Source organism: Mycetomoellerius zeteki, unplaced genomic scaffold, assembly GCF_001594055.1.
Source record: "Mycetomoellerius zeteki isolate Tzet28-1 unplaced genomic scaffold, Tzet1.0 scaffold707, whole genome shotgun sequence".
NCBI classification, from domain to species: domain Eukaryota; kingdom Metazoa; phylum Arthropoda; class Insecta; order Hymenoptera; family Formicidae; genus Mycetomoellerius; species Mycetomoellerius zeteki.
This window is the reverse complement of record NW_017257728.1, coordinates 65,674-82,994: the sequence shown is the minus strand read 5'-3', so window position 1 is coordinate 82,994 and position 17,321 is coordinate 65,674. Positions and strand designations below refer to the sequence as shown.

General features: G+C 32.7%; 1 protein-coding gene across 1 annotated transcript in view; it reads left to right on the top strand.

Moving 5' to 3' along the window:
- SK (small conductance calcium-activated potassium channel) overlaps positions 1–17,321 on the top strand; it is a 192,898-nt gene that overhangs the window by 137,004 nt on the left and 38,573 nt on the right. Inside the window, exon 7 of the mRNA XM_018458200.1 lies at positions 5–125. Coding sequence (XP_018313702.1) covers positions 5–125 — 121 coding nt within the window. The remainder of the gene's footprint in view (positions 1–4; positions 126–17,321) is intronic.

Genomic DNA, 17,321 nt, shown 5'->3' with positions numbered 1-17,321 from the left:
GCAGGCGGAAGGCCCTCTTCGAGAAGCGCAAACGCATCAGCGACTATGCCCTCGTCATGGGCATGTTCGGCATCATCATGATGGTCGTCGAAAACGAACTGTCCAGCGCCGGTGTTTACAGCAAGGTAAGCCTCACAATCCTATGATCTGTTAGTTCCTTCGAAGATATTTTGTTTGACAGATTTTGTTTCGCGTGAGGGAGAAGCTAAGTAACGTAAACCGCACGGATATAAGAGTTAAGCTCCTGAGATGATCGCGGATCCCGCATGGCATAAATGTAGTCGATTTTCCTTAAAGTCTTCTTGGCTTTCCGACATCCGTTGATCCGATTTTCTAACTTATATAATACGGCGCAATTACAAGATAGCTGAAGATAAACCTCTTATCTCTTGCTTAAGTCTTGGGGTTAAGTTTCTGTAAACTTAGGACGGGTGATTGAAGTTTCGAAGTGACAACGTAGAAAAGCGAGAACGATCAATACTGGCTGACATCATTTTCCGATGAAAGCGTATTCGATCAATTTTATCTCGTTCCTGCTGTATATTACGTGTATCATGAACCTTCGGGATATAATTAACGCAAGGTTTTCCAAGCGATAGCGACGCGTTCGTGACTCGTATCTTATACATCAGGCGTCCATTAACTCGCATTTGACCCGTTAATAGATCAGTCAAACTTTCGCCGGGACTCTCGTAAATTCGCCTTAGCTGGATCGTTCACGTACGGGAAGTAAACTCATCGACGATTCAGAAGTTAAACATCCAGGAGTATGAGTCACAATCTTGGGAACTCCCCTGGTTCCTGTTTACAAAACATCGCAAACATGGCCATCGTTTGAGGAATTTGTAATAAACTTAACGCCAGTAGAGAGAAAAAGAGAGAATCCACGTGATTGATTCAATAATTCAATTAACGAAGCACTTTTTTAAATGTACATGTTAAATTCTCGACGATTCTTCAGTTTATATTTTATATATTTATATAAAGTTTCTATTATATTTCGAAAGATCTAAATACTCGATTGTTGATCGATTGTTAGAAATGAATTGTTTCCGTAAAGTTAATATTTCGACTGAGTGAAGGATAAATTTTCCTCTTGTAAAATTCGAAATTCTCGATAAAGTACAAACTGTGGAGCATAACACTTCGTGGAAACTAAAATTGGTGAATGATGGATCGTTGATTGTTGGAAATGAATTATTGTGTTACTCGTAAAGTTAATATTTCGACGAAGTGAAGAATAAATCTTTCTCTTATAAAATTCAGAAACCAAAGTTCTGATGAACCACAAATTGCAAAACATGCACTTCGTCGAATCTAAAATTGGTAAATCGGATTAAGAATACATTTTTCTTTTATAAAATTCAAAAAATGAATTTCTCGCTAAACTACAAATTGCAGAATACAACACTTCGTAGAATCTAAAATTGGTAAATGACACATAATTGTAGTAAATTATTGTGTTATTCATGCATTCTAAAAAATATCGGTGTGGATTTAACACCATACAGTGTCTATTATATAATTCCTATCGCGTTGATTAATGTTAATCAATATAGTGTTGATTTAACATGGATTTTAAATAATGATGTTTATATCAACATCACATAGTGTAAATATCGGTCCAACGTGTGTGTAATGAAAATTATATAGACACCACGCATGGAGTTCAACCTACACTAATATTTTTTAAAATATAATTTGTGGATTTAAAGTTAATATTTTGACGGTTTGAAAAATAAATCTTTCTCTTATAAATGTAATTAAACAAGAGAAGTCCTACATTTTTTTTCAGAGAAAGAAAATTCAGAATCCAAAATTTTCAATAAACTACAAATTACAAAACATACACTTTATGGAATCTAAAATTAATAATCATTAATTCTCTTTTAAGATTATAAAATTCTTTTTTATCATTAATAATGATAAAAATCATTAATTGTTTGAAATGAGTAATGAATTATTACTGATAAAATTAATACTTCGACCGAATGAGAGATAAATTTCTCTCTTATACAATTTAAACTAAAATTTTTGATAAACTACAAGTTATAAAACATAACACTTCATGGAATTTAAAATTGAATAACGAATTACGTTAATTATTTAAAGTGAATTATTATTCGTAAAATTAATATTTATTATATAAAGTATAAATTTTACTATTATAAAATTCAAAAACTGAAATTCTCGAGAAACTACAAATTATAAAACGTAACACTTCGTGTAATCTAAAAATGAAGACAAATGACAAAGTATGTACAAAGGTAATAAAATATGTACTGCAGCAAAGTACAAATTATAGTCATATATTTCGTTTATCGCAATTTACACATCCTGCATATTTTACTTCATCATTGAATAATAATTAATCAACATTCGCGCAACAGTTATGCTGTCGTAATGCGACGGTAAATAAACCGATGGACGTGAGGGATGATGATTCTTGCAGGGCACCGTGTATACACAGCTAGCAACATTTTAGCAAGTTGGTCGACATTGAAGTACCTATAAATATTGTTCACAGTTTGCACATTCTGCTTATCGCAGTCTGTCTCTGCGGGATTTTCTGACTAAATTACTAGTGACTGATAAATGATAAAGATACACAATTGCGAAGGTCGAGGGAAGATTGAGACGATTCGCTGAATATTTATCATCGGTTGGGATGCTCCGTGGCGAAACGTTAATTCATTCGCCATCGATCAGAGCCCTCGAAACCGCGTGAAAAGTGCAGAGTGATGTAGCCGCGTTAATATTACAGGGGTTGGTTTGCCCCGAAAAGGGCAAGCCTGCAGTGGGATTTAATGCTTCAAGGAATTTCTGTTCTTTCAGGAATTCAATGCGTCGCGTCCATTTATTTTTACTGCAGCTTCTTTCTCTGTAATATTGAATGATTAACATCATACTAACTAAAGTGCTGAGACTGGATTGAAAGATATTCTTTCTTTATTTAAAGTGTAAAAGCTACAATTTTCCAAGAATTGTAAATCATGAAATACAGATCTTCACAGAATCTAAAGAAATATGTTAAATTACTAGGAAAAAATAGAATTCTAAGAAATCAAGGCTTTCTAGAAATCTGAGGATTTTATTTAAGCTTTCCCTTATTATACTTCTCTGTTATACCTATATACATGAGTTGCCATTTCTCGCTAATAGACTTTTAAATTTCCACAAAATTTAGAAAAAATAATATTGATTCTCAGAGAAAAACTGCTTTGCACGCATATTCTGTATCTAAGAAAACAAAATTTCCGGAACATTTCTTACGAGATCACGATGCTGCCAACAGTCATCTCGGTTCCTTTCAGTCTCGAAGAGCTTCGTGCTTGAACGCGCACGCGACATGAGATGAGGAACTCCACGTCTGCAAATGTATACACGACACCAGCATTCGCCGCTGCTTCGAACAATCCTTGCAGAATGTAGATCGGTTCCAGCCCGTCTCCCCCCGCGTTATCCTTTCATGTTCTACCATCCGGAGTCAGCGTTTCACCACGAGGGTAGAATCAATGCCGTCGGGGTGTTCATGCTGTCACGGATAACAACTCTTTTCTTGTACGACAAGGTCCGCCACGTGAATCTGAATGATGGATCTTCGTGTTCGTGAACCAGTGGGTTCAAAGATTCCAAGATCGAAGAGATATCCACCTGAAATCGACGAAGCTCCGTAAAAGCGAATAATCCCAAAATACATCAATGTACACTGAGAAGAAGCATTACAGTAATATCAACTATAAAAATGACAACTATACAAATTTCATGCTTTATAAAATTATATGATAGATTATGTAATAGTTGAATAAATTATGAAATAGTTTATTTGACTATATACATTAATTCTTCATATTATATTTATGTGGTTGTCATTTTTGTGGCTGCTATTATTTTTTTCTGAATGTGAAAATCGAAGGATTTTAAAGTCTGAATTTAAAAAGGGATTTAAAAAAAAAGATTAAGATAAACAACCATTAAAATAAAGTAATAAATTTTTCTCTTTTTTTTATTTTTTTTTTAATCTAAAATATGATGCAAATGAATGTAAATTGCGTTTTTTTGCGCGTTGAGTGTAAAATTAAGTTTGAACAAAGTACATAAAATCTCTCAAAAAGTCAGAACTTTTAAACTTATAAAGAAGATTCTCTGAAAGAAAATTACGATAGATTAAAAATATTTACTATAAGTTATAATTATAAATTATAGTAATTGCAATCATTTTTATGGTTACAATAACTATTTTTTTCGGGAGTTGCCAATTATATATATTTGTTAATAGAAAAGATATAGTTATTATTATTAATATTCCCATATCACACACTTTATCCGACAGACATCCTGCACCGAGAGAAATGATTCGTTATAGAAACAAAAAAAGAGATAACAAATGTGATGGTTTTGTAAGAAAACAGATCGATCAGTTACTGTTGCGAATAGTTCTTCCTCTTCCTTCTTTTCGCTCTATTACTGCTCAATATATCGACAAATGACTATTAACTCATTAAATTATTGTATAGTATCGTTCGAATTGTTCTTATCATTACTATTAATTCATTAATGCATTTGTAATCGTCTCTCTGTGTGCATTGTGGTGGCTGCTATTTGCTGAGGCCTCGCCATTTACGTATTTACGCATTTATGCATTTATACTTGTATGCATTTATTCATCTCTCATTATTTTATTTTATATGGTAATTCATGTAATTCGTATTGTTAGACAATTATATTCATGTACAATTATATCTTCGTAATTTGTTTCATTTTCTGGTGGGCGTCGTCGCAGCAATAATTTTGGCTGATGCCTTTCCATTTGTGTACTTATTAAACTTGACATACTACGAATGTAAATTCTTTAGATACGCAATAAATTAAATTAAATTAAATAATTTCTCATTATTCGTTAATGTAACAAATAATACATGATTTACAAATCAAAATAATCAGTATTGCTAGCTAAATAAAAGTCGATCAAAAAATAGGTTAGGTTTTACATAAATTGCTTATATTATTAATAATTGGTTGAAATAGCAGACTAACATCAATCACATCGATATAATTTATTGTTGTCATATGTACAAATCATTTGTTAAAGGTACTGATGGCTTGTTAAATTAACAAAATCTTTTCTCTTAACGTTCTCAGGACGTTCAGAGGACATTCTTAGGACGTCTCTTGGAAGTCTGTGTTGTATTGGATTCTAATAATAATAACCATAGCTAACCATAGTAACATGTAATTATAGTCACAAATACGAAAAATTTTTCTCTCAGTGTAGATGTTTAAATAATTAGTAGAAATATGTGTAAATCAAGTACATCGCATATGTAAATTAAAAATAAGTAATCTTATCTTATAACAGATTGCAGCGTTTACTATATTAGTCACTTCATTCAGGACAGTAGGTCAAATTGATTCACGTTACATTGTCTAGTTAATGATTCGAAGTGCTGGTCGTCGGGCTTTCAGTATTATATAACTATGGCCTATTGAGACTGGTCGGATTGTTGGTCGAGAGACCACTTTCAATTTACTATCGAGTGGCACAGTGGCTCAATATTGAGTAATCATACGTTTTTTGCGACACTATCGAAGGGCATATGGTCGTTTGGGAAATTTCTCCATGTTAGGAAGCTGAACTTTATTAAAATTCGTCCCGCGTTTGCCCACAACAGTTTCAAAACTTATGGACGCTCTGCACGCGGAATTCGAAGATAGTTCGCATCCAGAAAAAGAGAACAATTCTCTACAAATATATGCCGTATTTTTATCCGCACTGCAGAAAATAACCTTTGAGTACAATCGTGGATTCACAATGCGGAGAATTAAAGTGTAACTAAAAACAAGTGCTATTAAAAACAATGGGAGTTTACGGACAACAGATTATTTAGATGTTTATATTTATACAAAAGGAAGATAAGGAAACGAGGAAATATTATTTACTTTGTTAATATTTTTATTTTTGTTGATTTATCTTTAGTTAAAGAGCTCTTTTTTAAGTTTCTAGGATTCTAGAATTTTTGAGAGGCTGTATTATATTAGGGTTGTGTACGAGGGGCACTATTTATATTTTGAGCCTAATAATAAAAAAACAGTAATTTGTCATTGAAAATGACTTTACTGTTTTTCAAAATATTCTCCTTTATGATTTATACACTTTTTGTATTGTATTTCTTAAGCATTTGTTTGCACCAATCGACACGAGCATCTTTTTGAGATTTTGTCAGATTATGTGGGATCCAACGAGAACAAACTTTTTCACGGCTAAATGATCATGCAATATTTTATATATGCTAGTGGAACTAATGCCTAAGGTTGTCTCAATCTCACAGTATATCACATGACGATCTTGCATTATTAGTTTTTGCACAGCATCAATATTTTCTGACACAACTGATTTTGGACGATCTTCACGACTTTCGTCGGTGAGCGAACGGCGACCACGATTAAATTCGTTATACCAGCGTTTTACAGTGGCAAAGGATGGGGCTTTATCTCCAAAAGTGGAAGTAAGTTGATCGATGCACTCCTGTCTTGATAATCCACGTCGAAAGTCGTAATAAATCATTGCACGAAAATTTTCACGAGTTAATTCCATTTTTTCGCTGAGACACAATTTTCAAGTGACTGTAAACAATACAAATCGCGCTCAAATAACAAAACGTTCTCAAGAAGGTTATGGTCAAAAATTTCAAACTGTCCAGTGGAAACGTCAAATGGCACCTGACAACACTCAGTGTTGCCAAGGCTCAAAATATAAGTAGTGCCGCTCGTATCACGTGTATAGTCTCTATACACAAAAAACTGGAATTGGAAATTTATACTTTCTGTATACAAATGAATATTATGTACATACGAAACAGTTCAATTAGGTCATTATTTATATTTAGCGACACAATTATACAGTTTAATTGAAAATTTTATTACTTTAACTTAATGTTTCTAAAACATGTTTCTTATTGAAATAATTGTTGATATTCTCTAATTTGCCATCAAACTGTTTGTATTACTTTCAAATACGACGTAGACAAAAAATCATATAATAATTTTTTTCATTTTGTTAAAAAAATACATGTAATACAACCTTAAGAAGTAAATTGGAAAATGTGTAGTACGATCGATTCACAAAACACAATTTTTCTTTAATTTCGAAATTTCTGTAATTTCTAATATTTATAATATTTAATAATTCAAACAATTTTAATAATATATTTTAGATTTTTTTCTATCATTACTCTCTTTATGCATGATTATTCGGTATAAAAAAAAGGATTTATTTCCCATAGAATGGGATAATCTCCATGACCTTGTGACCTTCGCAAACATTATCGGCTAAAAACGCCTCGTTGATGCACCGGATATTCAAGGCGACAACGACAGGCATGAGCCGTCCCATATATCCCTTCGGTATCGGAGAGCTTGTCCAATAATCACAATTGCGAAGGAGAGGCCGCCTTGACCCGGCCTATCCTTTTTCAAACGGGGAAGTTCGTCCCTAGAGTGCTTTCGGTCGAAAGCTCGCGAGTGTCTTTTCGCTTTCTTTCTTGACGTTCGTATTTATTCCTCCCCTCGACGGGAATATTTCTCTCCCGTAAAAATTTCCCTGGGGATTGCCGAATCTCCTTGTTGACTGAGCAATTCACCACTTGATTCTGTGCCAAGAGCGGAGCGACGGATTAACAATATCGATATTGCAAGCTTGATGGGGGCGCAATCGCTTCCCTCGCACGCCACGGAGATCCATTCCAGAATTGAACGTAGTCGTGTGGGATAATCGGGTGGAAGACGTTGTCCTTCAACTAGATTTTACAGGAAGCATTCGGTATTAACCGCATTTTGCAGTAGGAACGCCGGAAATTACAAGTCGGTTGACTTGGTAAATCCGAACCTCTTTCAAGTCTTGATTCTCAGGCTCTGTATTTCCGAGGTTCTGGGACATTTCTTGAACTCGTTGACCCGGAAAGTCTTTAATATCCATTAAACATCATACTCCTCGCAATCTTACACTTGGAAACCATTTCCTTCGTTCATTTTTATATTCTTTGAATTTTTGGCACTTTGGGATTCCGAAAAATTAAGTGTATCTTCGATTCTCAAGAGAATAAGAATAATTTAGATTTAATTACATCGTATATAAAATTTTGAAATAAAAATGTTTTATTTAATATCGTGGATTTATTTTCTTATCTTCTTTCTTTCACATTTTCACAACTACTTTTTAACAACTAATTCGGATTTAAAATGTCGAATCTTGGAAGTTCAATAAGAAAATGAAACATGAAGAATGCAATCACAGAAATCAGAAATGCGAGAATTCACATTCGATTGCATTCTTTATGTTTCATTTTCTTATTGAACTTGCAAGTAGCTTGGAATTTACGAATTTCGGAAGTTTTTGCAGCTTGATTTTTCCAATCTTCTCTTTCATATGTGAGCAAATGGTACAGCTAAATTTTACGGCACGAAACTACATGCAGGTTGCAATGCGAAAGCGTTAGCTGTATTCGTATATTCAGCAATTTAAAGATCGTCGAACGATCCTGCGGTTCGTTCGTGAAACGCATATCGAATTGCAAATTCGACGAACGCCGAGAAATTCTGCGGCGTCGCAAAGTCGAGTACACCAGTATATACATTATGCGTTTCGTATCAAAATTCGTATGCGCGGAGGCAATCGGGTTATTTTGCTGAAACTGGCCCGAACTTGATCAATTCAATTTATTATTTCTGATAAAGCAATTTATTTTACCTTATGTGTGTGTCACTAAAAACACTACCGAAAATATAAAAATTTCATGGATTGTTCTATTATTATGTTTGAATGATATAAAAGTGTAAATTGAGCACACAATTCTTCGATTGGTTTAAAAGTTGTTTAATTTTTTTTTGTTTGTCTTAATTCTTATAAAAAATTGCGTTATTATACTTATTTGCAAATTTGATGAGGAAGTAATATTACGAATTAAATTAAATTTTATACATATTCTGATCAAACAATGTTCGTGCAAAAGTTTATTGGATCCATTTACTCATTTAGAAAATATCGCGCGCGAACTAAAATTCCAGAAAAATATAGTCATTTTCTTCATGAAACTGAATTATTTATTGTTTTGTTTTTTGCAGTTGATTTCAGGGCGTAATTCACGAGCTAATATCATCAAAAATTTTTGAATGGCATAGGTTAATAGCTTATTTCGATTGATTGTTTGACTGATACTTTTAGCTGATATTGTATCAAATACGAATGAATTGCTTTTTTTTAAAGATTGAGAATAAACGCCTGATAATCGGCTGTAATTAAATTTAATTAGCTATGTTTTGAATTTTAAATATAGTGAAACAATAAATAATTTGGAATACACAGAATTAAGTTGAAACTTTTTATTTAATATTGTGAATTTAAAAAATTGAAGAGTTGTCCATAAGAAATCGAATAAGCGCAATTTTAAAAAATCTGGACTAGGCGTCTTTTGGCTTTAATTACATCATGAATAATATTGTTCCAGCAAAAATCGAACAGAAAATGGAAAGTATAAGAGTTTAATTCGTAAAGGATGTTTTTATTAAGAGCAATTTGTCAAATTTTGTAAGTAAAAAGTGAAAAACTTATTGCTTATACTCCCTTCACTTTTATCATTATTAATGTTATTTAAAAAAAATTAATGGGAGAAATAAATGGTAAATATAAAATTTCCGCAAAAACCAAACAAGTCCGGAAATTTTTAACTTTATTTTTTAATGAGTCCTTAAAATATTAATCAAAGCTTGAAACTTTGTTCATTTATCTTTTACATATATTTATTTTTATATTCTTTTACATATACCATATTTATGTGTCCGAAGAAAAATTATTATATTTATAAAATAAACGCTTTGAAGAAAATTAACTTTTTAGACTTGTATTAGAACGTTAAAACTTGCTACAGCATTAACGTTTATACATTAACGTTTTACATAATTATTTTGATGAATCAACAAAATTATTTTTAAATTTGTATTTAGCTAAATGTTTAGATACTTTAGCATAATCATTTTATCCGTGTAATTTACAAACTTTTCAATTGTTGAATAATTATTCTCATTTTATATTCTTTATTTCATACTTTTCGAAATTTAATAGAAAATTATTTGATTTAATCGAAAATTGCGAAATCGTAAAGTTTATTATATCGGATTTGTCGAGAAAAATGTCAAAATTTAATCTTTAAAAAATGTCCTCTTTTCTCGTATTTCACTTTAACTACCGTTCTTCATCCAAAGAAGATCTCCGAGACGCGAATTAAGCTGTAACACATCAATCTTCAGTTTATTAGAAATTAACGAGGTGAGATTACGCGATATTTCAATTAGAACTACTTCCAGGACTTTTCCCTCACTAAAACTTCTTATATCTTGCGCAGATGACAGTTAACAAGTGCATGCAATTATATAAATATAAACGGGCTCGTGTTATCTTTCTTCTCCTCCACTTCCTTCATCATGGATGACAGATCGATCATAGCGACAGCAGCGGTGAGAAATGATAAATTGCACCGTCACGTTGTCTCCGGAATCCCCGAACGACCCCGATGACGTGAAGACTTTGACGGAGTGTTGGAAGAAGACAGCAATTATGCGGCTGCGAGGGCCAATGTTATTACAAAGTGGAACCGTGACGAGACGAAGGCAGATCGTCAGGGAAGCCCCGACGCGACGGGTCGGAATGGAAAGACGAGAATTAAATGGAGTTTCGCCACATCGACAACGACAACGACGACGACGAAGGAAAGAAATACCTACCGCTAAACCAAGTTAAATTGAGGGGATAAGAGCGAGGTGCAACGATTTCGCATCGTTCATCACGTCTCATCTGCTAGTCCTATTTTCGTCATCTGGCGCTAAACGATCGTGCTGTAGCTATCGCCGCGTCGTTTATCATTCTTGATTTTTGCACGCTACGATATTGTTTAGCATACGCCTCGCAGTACAGCGTGGCTTGTGTTTCTTGCATCTTGAAATACGAGAGTCTGTAACTTCGAACATATAACATCTCGTTTCGTTAACTGACGACGAAAGACCTCACTCAGTCTTCTGACAGATGACGAGAGAAGAGAAATCACTAAAGTTCTCGAAAAAAGAACTGGGTTGCGGAAAAGAATTGTGTGCGATTTATGTGTGGAAATAAAGAATGGCGAACGATCAAAAATTTCAGCTCGGTCGTTTAACGCCGCAGCATCCCTTTTTTCCTCGGGACGCGCTATTAAGGGTTTATGACGTGGTCCTAATGTCTGATGGAGGGTTTTATGCACCTTCTTTTTTCGGCGACTTCCAAACCTGGCTTCATGTGTTATGTAAGGATTAGGCTCCCTCTTCGTATCGCTGCCGCGAGATAAAAACGGGTCAGAGTGCCTTTATCGCGGTGGATTAACGAATGGATCCGCCATGTCACTTTTGCCTACCCCATGTCTGCCAGTGATTCCGTCGAGTTTACCGATACGCTTTACGTATGATCTGCAAATCGCACCGCATTAATTTCCGCCAAGATTAGGTATCTTTTTGATTTCTATCTCTGATCTTGTAGTTCAATTTGATCACGCTGGATAGCAACATTCACTTTTCACAAATAAAATCCTAGCCTTCTTTTTGTACAACGAGGGTACAGAAAGGAGGCTAGGATTTTATTTGAGAAGAGTGAATGTTGTGATCCAGCGTGATCAAGTCGAACTACAAAATCAGATAGAATTCAAAGAGATACAGATAATTTTGGCAGAATTAATGCGGTACGATTTGCAGATCATACGTAAAGCGTATCGGTAAACTCGACGGAATTACTGGCAGAGCAGCAAGTACTAAAAATCTACAGTTGACGTTACGTATACTATAGAATATAGATTTTCAGTATCTCGCAATGAGATTGAAGAACCTTCAGGGTTCAAAGATTCCGATAATTGTGAGTTTCTTGGAGCTACACAAATGCGTATCTCGACTCCGAAATTTTCCAATCTCAAATTCGATGATTTATACATATTTCTAAAGACGAAATTTCAGGAAATTATTCAATTCGAAAATAAATCATTTTGAAGTTTCCGAGAAAGCTGTCATAAACGTAAAGATATTTATAGTTAAAAATTGCAGAAGTTCTTTATACAGAAATTTACGTACAGGATGTTTATTAAATACTTTCCAATATTTTAGAAGTTAATTTTTGAGGTTATTATAGAAAAATTCGTATGAATATATAATCTTAAAAGTTTCAGAGAATAGCAGACCGTTATAAATTTTAGGAAATTATCTTTTTTTTTTCTTAAACCAAGAGTAGTCAAATGATTGTTTTTATTTAAATGATCACTTAGAGTGTCTTTATACTCAATGAAAATCACTATTATTAACAATAAATTGTATATTCTTGATTCTTTTTCAATTTATTAGTATTTGAGAACATTATAAATAAATATGAATTTAATTACAATTTTCTGAAAAGAATAAGTAGAAATCAAATAAATATTAAATGGAATAAGCTACTAAGTAACTTATATTATAATAGTATTTCTAAAAAAAAAATGAATGTTATAATATCTTTTTATTGCGATTTTTCGATAGCATTGCATATTTAAAAGTTTATAAAGAATAGTTATTTAAAAAGAGAAAATACCTATATTAAACAATATCCATTCAAAACATATTTACAGCAATTTATATTTTCTTGCTGCTGCAATGGGCTGTAAAAATACCCCAGGTAACTATTTCCAGCTTTAATAGCTTTTAAGCGAAAAGAGATTTCTTTTTCGAACTCGGATCAATGAATAGGCAGAATATAATGTTATCTATCCATTTTTCATCTATAATTTTGTAAAAAGTCAATGGCATAAAAACGGCATTTAGATATAGTACATATAACTGCTTCGAAATACGCTAACGGATGGTGTCAAATTTTTCCAAATTTTTATTACTTTTTTTATTACAATATCTCTCTTTAAAAATTCATTTCCTTCAAACCTTTTTTCGTTTAAGAGTTAAAAAATCATTATTTTATAGAACTTTTAACATCTTCACGAAAAGAACGGAAAAATGAGTTTTGCTGAAGTATATAAAAATCAGACCAAATACAGATTCGAAAATAATTGTAGAAGCATGATAATGATGCAAAAAGTTTTCACGTTCTAACGACCAGCTTATAATTATCCAGTATAATTATTTAAATAGTATAACATAATTATTTTCTGTATCTGGTTTAATTTTTACATATTTCAGCAAAACCGTTCTTTCCGTGTTGTATCTCCGAAACAAGACCTTTAAAATTATATGTTTATATGAACTGTTCTTCGTAAAATGATTTCTAAAATCAATCATATCATTTATCTTGTTTCTACAGTTGATTAATTTTTTGACAAAAGATTGTATTAAAGAAGCGGAATTTTGATGTGTGGTATGCTAGTGCTACTGAAGAAGGTTCGAATTAGAATCATAACGTCCACAGATGGAGAGACTATAATAGTTTTATATTTATATTAAAAGACATTTATATACTTCTGTAATTGTACTTTGAATGTTAATGCCAACTCCTAACGGTCCTCGTTTACAGATATATTTTTTAATTTTTCTCAATAATCGACTCTTAAAATATTGGATAATATTAAAAAATACTCTGTAGATATAGAATTCTAAAAAATATTGAAAATTTTCTTTTAATAATTTTGCTTTCTAGCACTGATTTCCACATTTTTCGTCACAATTACGTACGTTTACGTTACGTTATATTTTTCCATTATCCGCCACGAAGCGTTTCTCTTAACCTCGTAAAGTCGTCGTTCAGTCACCATCTTACTTGGCATAGTTCCTAAGTCAAAAGAAAGGAAGTATAATTTAAGAGTGAGTGCTTTACGGTCCGGAAAAGAGATTTCCCCGGTGAAGCCTGTGGAAAATTTCTGGACAATTCAACTGGCGCGTATATCTTCGCGCTTCGCGGAGGGATTAAGTTTCCGTAATCGAGCTTTTTTTGCGATAAGTTCCGCGAGCCAGCAAAATCCAGCGAAAAAACCGTCTTTTAAGTTTCCTGTTCACGGTGCATCTTTACTATCTCACTCCGAAACCGCGAACAGACTTTCCTCTCTGCGAAACGAAAGTACACCGCCGGGAGGTGTCGCAAAATAAACGACACTTGAAGCGTAAAGCGGTGGCGGAATTAACGGCGAAGCGGCGTATTTATTTTGCGCAAAAGCGGACTTTTATTATAGAAGACGGTTAGTTTTAAATGTTTAAAGTTTAAACTTTAAATGTAATATTTTTAAACTAATGAATATTTCATAATAATGAAAAACATTATATTAATCTCAGATTAATCATCTGAAAATTATTATCACACTTTAAATAGGAAATATTTATTAAAAATTATTACCGTCTATTTTCTATTATTTTGTTTACGAATATTACATGAACATTGTTGAAAAGATTATTCTTGTAATACGATAGGCTTTTTGCGACTGCTTTTATTAATTAATATTAATGAACGTACGCTGCCGTCGTGAAATCTTCACTTCATTATAAATTCATGTTAATAACTTATGAAGCATAAAGTTTCAGTATGAAGCCTTCCGTTCTGCCCTTACCATTTTCTGGCAATCTGCCCTGGAACATTATTCGTTATTATATTGTATATTATTTCTCTCTCCCCTCCCCTCTCTCTCTCTCTCTTTCTCTTTGCTATATTATTTTATTATTATATCATGTTACAATTTTCTTACTTTCTTTATTTAGAACGTCTATAGAGAAGAAAATATAGTTTAACGTAACTATAAATTGATTCACATTTTACACTATTTGAAGAATGTTCAGTATTTTTTTTTTTACTTAAAATAATCAATAGTTTGAATGCGACAATCGTTCAAAGTCGTTGAGGTTATTTGGATCCCATATGATCATTATGATACTTTATTGAAGTGTGACCGTTGTGAGGGTTAAAAGTCGTTTTATGAATAATATACGACGTTTTTGGCGCAAATCGTTTTACACAACAATTTAATATTATATCAGCAATCTATAGCAAATAGAAGAGAATGCTTCGTCATATTAAGTTACTTTAACTTTCTGATAATTAATCCCGTATGATAACCAGCCTCGAGCTCCTTTATCTATCAACTGTTCTCATTTATTTATTCGTCATTTCTTATTCTTACTTGAAATCCACCCGGTATACTCGCAAATCTCCTGAAATCACGCAATCGCTGTCTCTTTGCTTTCACGTAAATTGTAACAAATATTGCGTCGCTCAATGAATTCAAATGAAATTTCCTATAAATGAAATTTTGCGACGAAATTTCATCCCCCGCTGTAGCTTGATCGTCCCGAAAGCGCGAATAATTATTTTTCACCCTCGAGGGTAGTTTTGTTGGCATCCTTTAGCCAGACGAGCTTTGATGTCAAAAGAATACTTCTCGTGTGATACAATCCACTCTCGAGTGAAGATTAATTTTCTGTATTTAATCTTTTCTTTTTTGCATTTAAGAGTATTTTTAAAATTTGTAAAATCTATTCTTGATAAAAAAGGATTAGTCTATCCTGAGCAACTTTGAAGAAATTAAATTAAGTTGAAAATTTAAATATTAGATTTTGTGGATATTCTGTATTGATAATCTTTGCAGGAAATTTCTACATATCTCGATTTTCAAATGTTTGCATTCTTAAAATTTTAGATTCGCCAAATCTAGAGTTTTTAAACTTTTAAAATCAGAGATTTTTCAAATTAACCTTTTAAATTTTTTTCTTTAACCTTAAAATTCTGAACTGATTTTTCTTGTATAAGATCATGTATAAGATCAAACGTCCTCAGGTACTTTGATTTTTTCCATACTCTTAAATTTAAAAGCTATAAGTCATTTTTGTACTTCAAATTTGGACAGAGTAGCCTTGGTTATTTCGGTCCTCATATTAACATTCTTAGGCCCGTTTTCACAATATATGGTTACCTAAAGATTAAAGGTTACCAACAGATTCATCAATGAAATTCATTCATGAATTTCTTGGTTACTTTTAATCTTTAGGTAACCATATATTGTGAAATCGGGCCTCAGAATTTTAGATTTGCCAAATCTAGAGTTTCTAGAACTTTAAAATCAGAGATTTTCAAACTCTATTTTCGAGAACTTTCCTTTAACTTTTAACCTCAACTTGATCTTTCTTATAGTTCAGGATCAAACACATAGTCTTCTCAAATACTTTGATTTTTCCCACGCTTTCAACTTTTGAAACTATGTAGTTTTGATTTCATATTCGGACAGACCGGTCTTATTTCGATCTTCGAAGGTTTGCACTTATAGAACTCGGATTTGCCTTTAGTCTGAAACTTTAAAATCAGAGTCTAAAACTTTAGAATCAGAGATTTTCAGTATCTATCTGTCAAAATCTTTTCTTTTGACTTTATAATTCCACTTGATTTTTCTTCTAATTATGCATTTAAGATCAAATATGTTCTGAAATACTTTGATTCTTTTAACTTTTAAAACTATGCGGCTTTCATATCTCATATTTGGACAGAACTTTGGTTATCTCGATCTTCAAAGATTTGCTTTTTCCTTGTAATCACATTTTCAAGATCAAACTCGTCCTTTGATACTTTGATTTTTATCACGCTTTCAATTTTATGCAGGTTTTATGTATCGGATGTAGATCAATCGGCCTAGGTTATCTCGAGCAAATAAAATTCCACACTTTCCTCGTCAGTTTTTGAATTTTTAGATTTTTGATTTGCGAATTTCCACTTGCGAAATCTTCAATCTGGCACTCCCATTAGAGCTTTATTTAATCAATTAACCCCGAGCCGCGGAGAGCTTAAATAATTATTTTTCACCTCAAAAGAGCAGTCAATTTTTTTCCTACATCCCTTTGTTGATGCTCTTTTCCTTTGATAACGGAGAAACGTCTTTTCTGTCGCGGATTAATTTTTCAAGTGCGCCGGAACACCGCGGGCTCACTCAAGTCCCCCATGTTATTTTTCCTTGTCAGACTTCTTCACAAAAAGACGCTCCGTATCACGCGGAGGAGGCTGAGCGATGATCGCTTTATAATCTGTACAAGGCGAGAGTGTATTCGTGTGACGTATTGCTACAAGCTACTGTAAAGAAGGGAAAATCCTATCTGTCACTTTCTGCAAGTTGCCGCGAAGATTATGAGGAAAGAGCATTAAATGATTTAAAAAATCAATTTCCATTTCTGTTGATTCGTAATTTTTACGACTCGAGAATTAATTCCGTTAATTAATCTACACAATATTCGATGTGAAATTCATCGAAATTTGTGATTAAAGAAGTATTTTAAACGTTTTTTTTTTAAATAGAAATGAGAATAGTTTG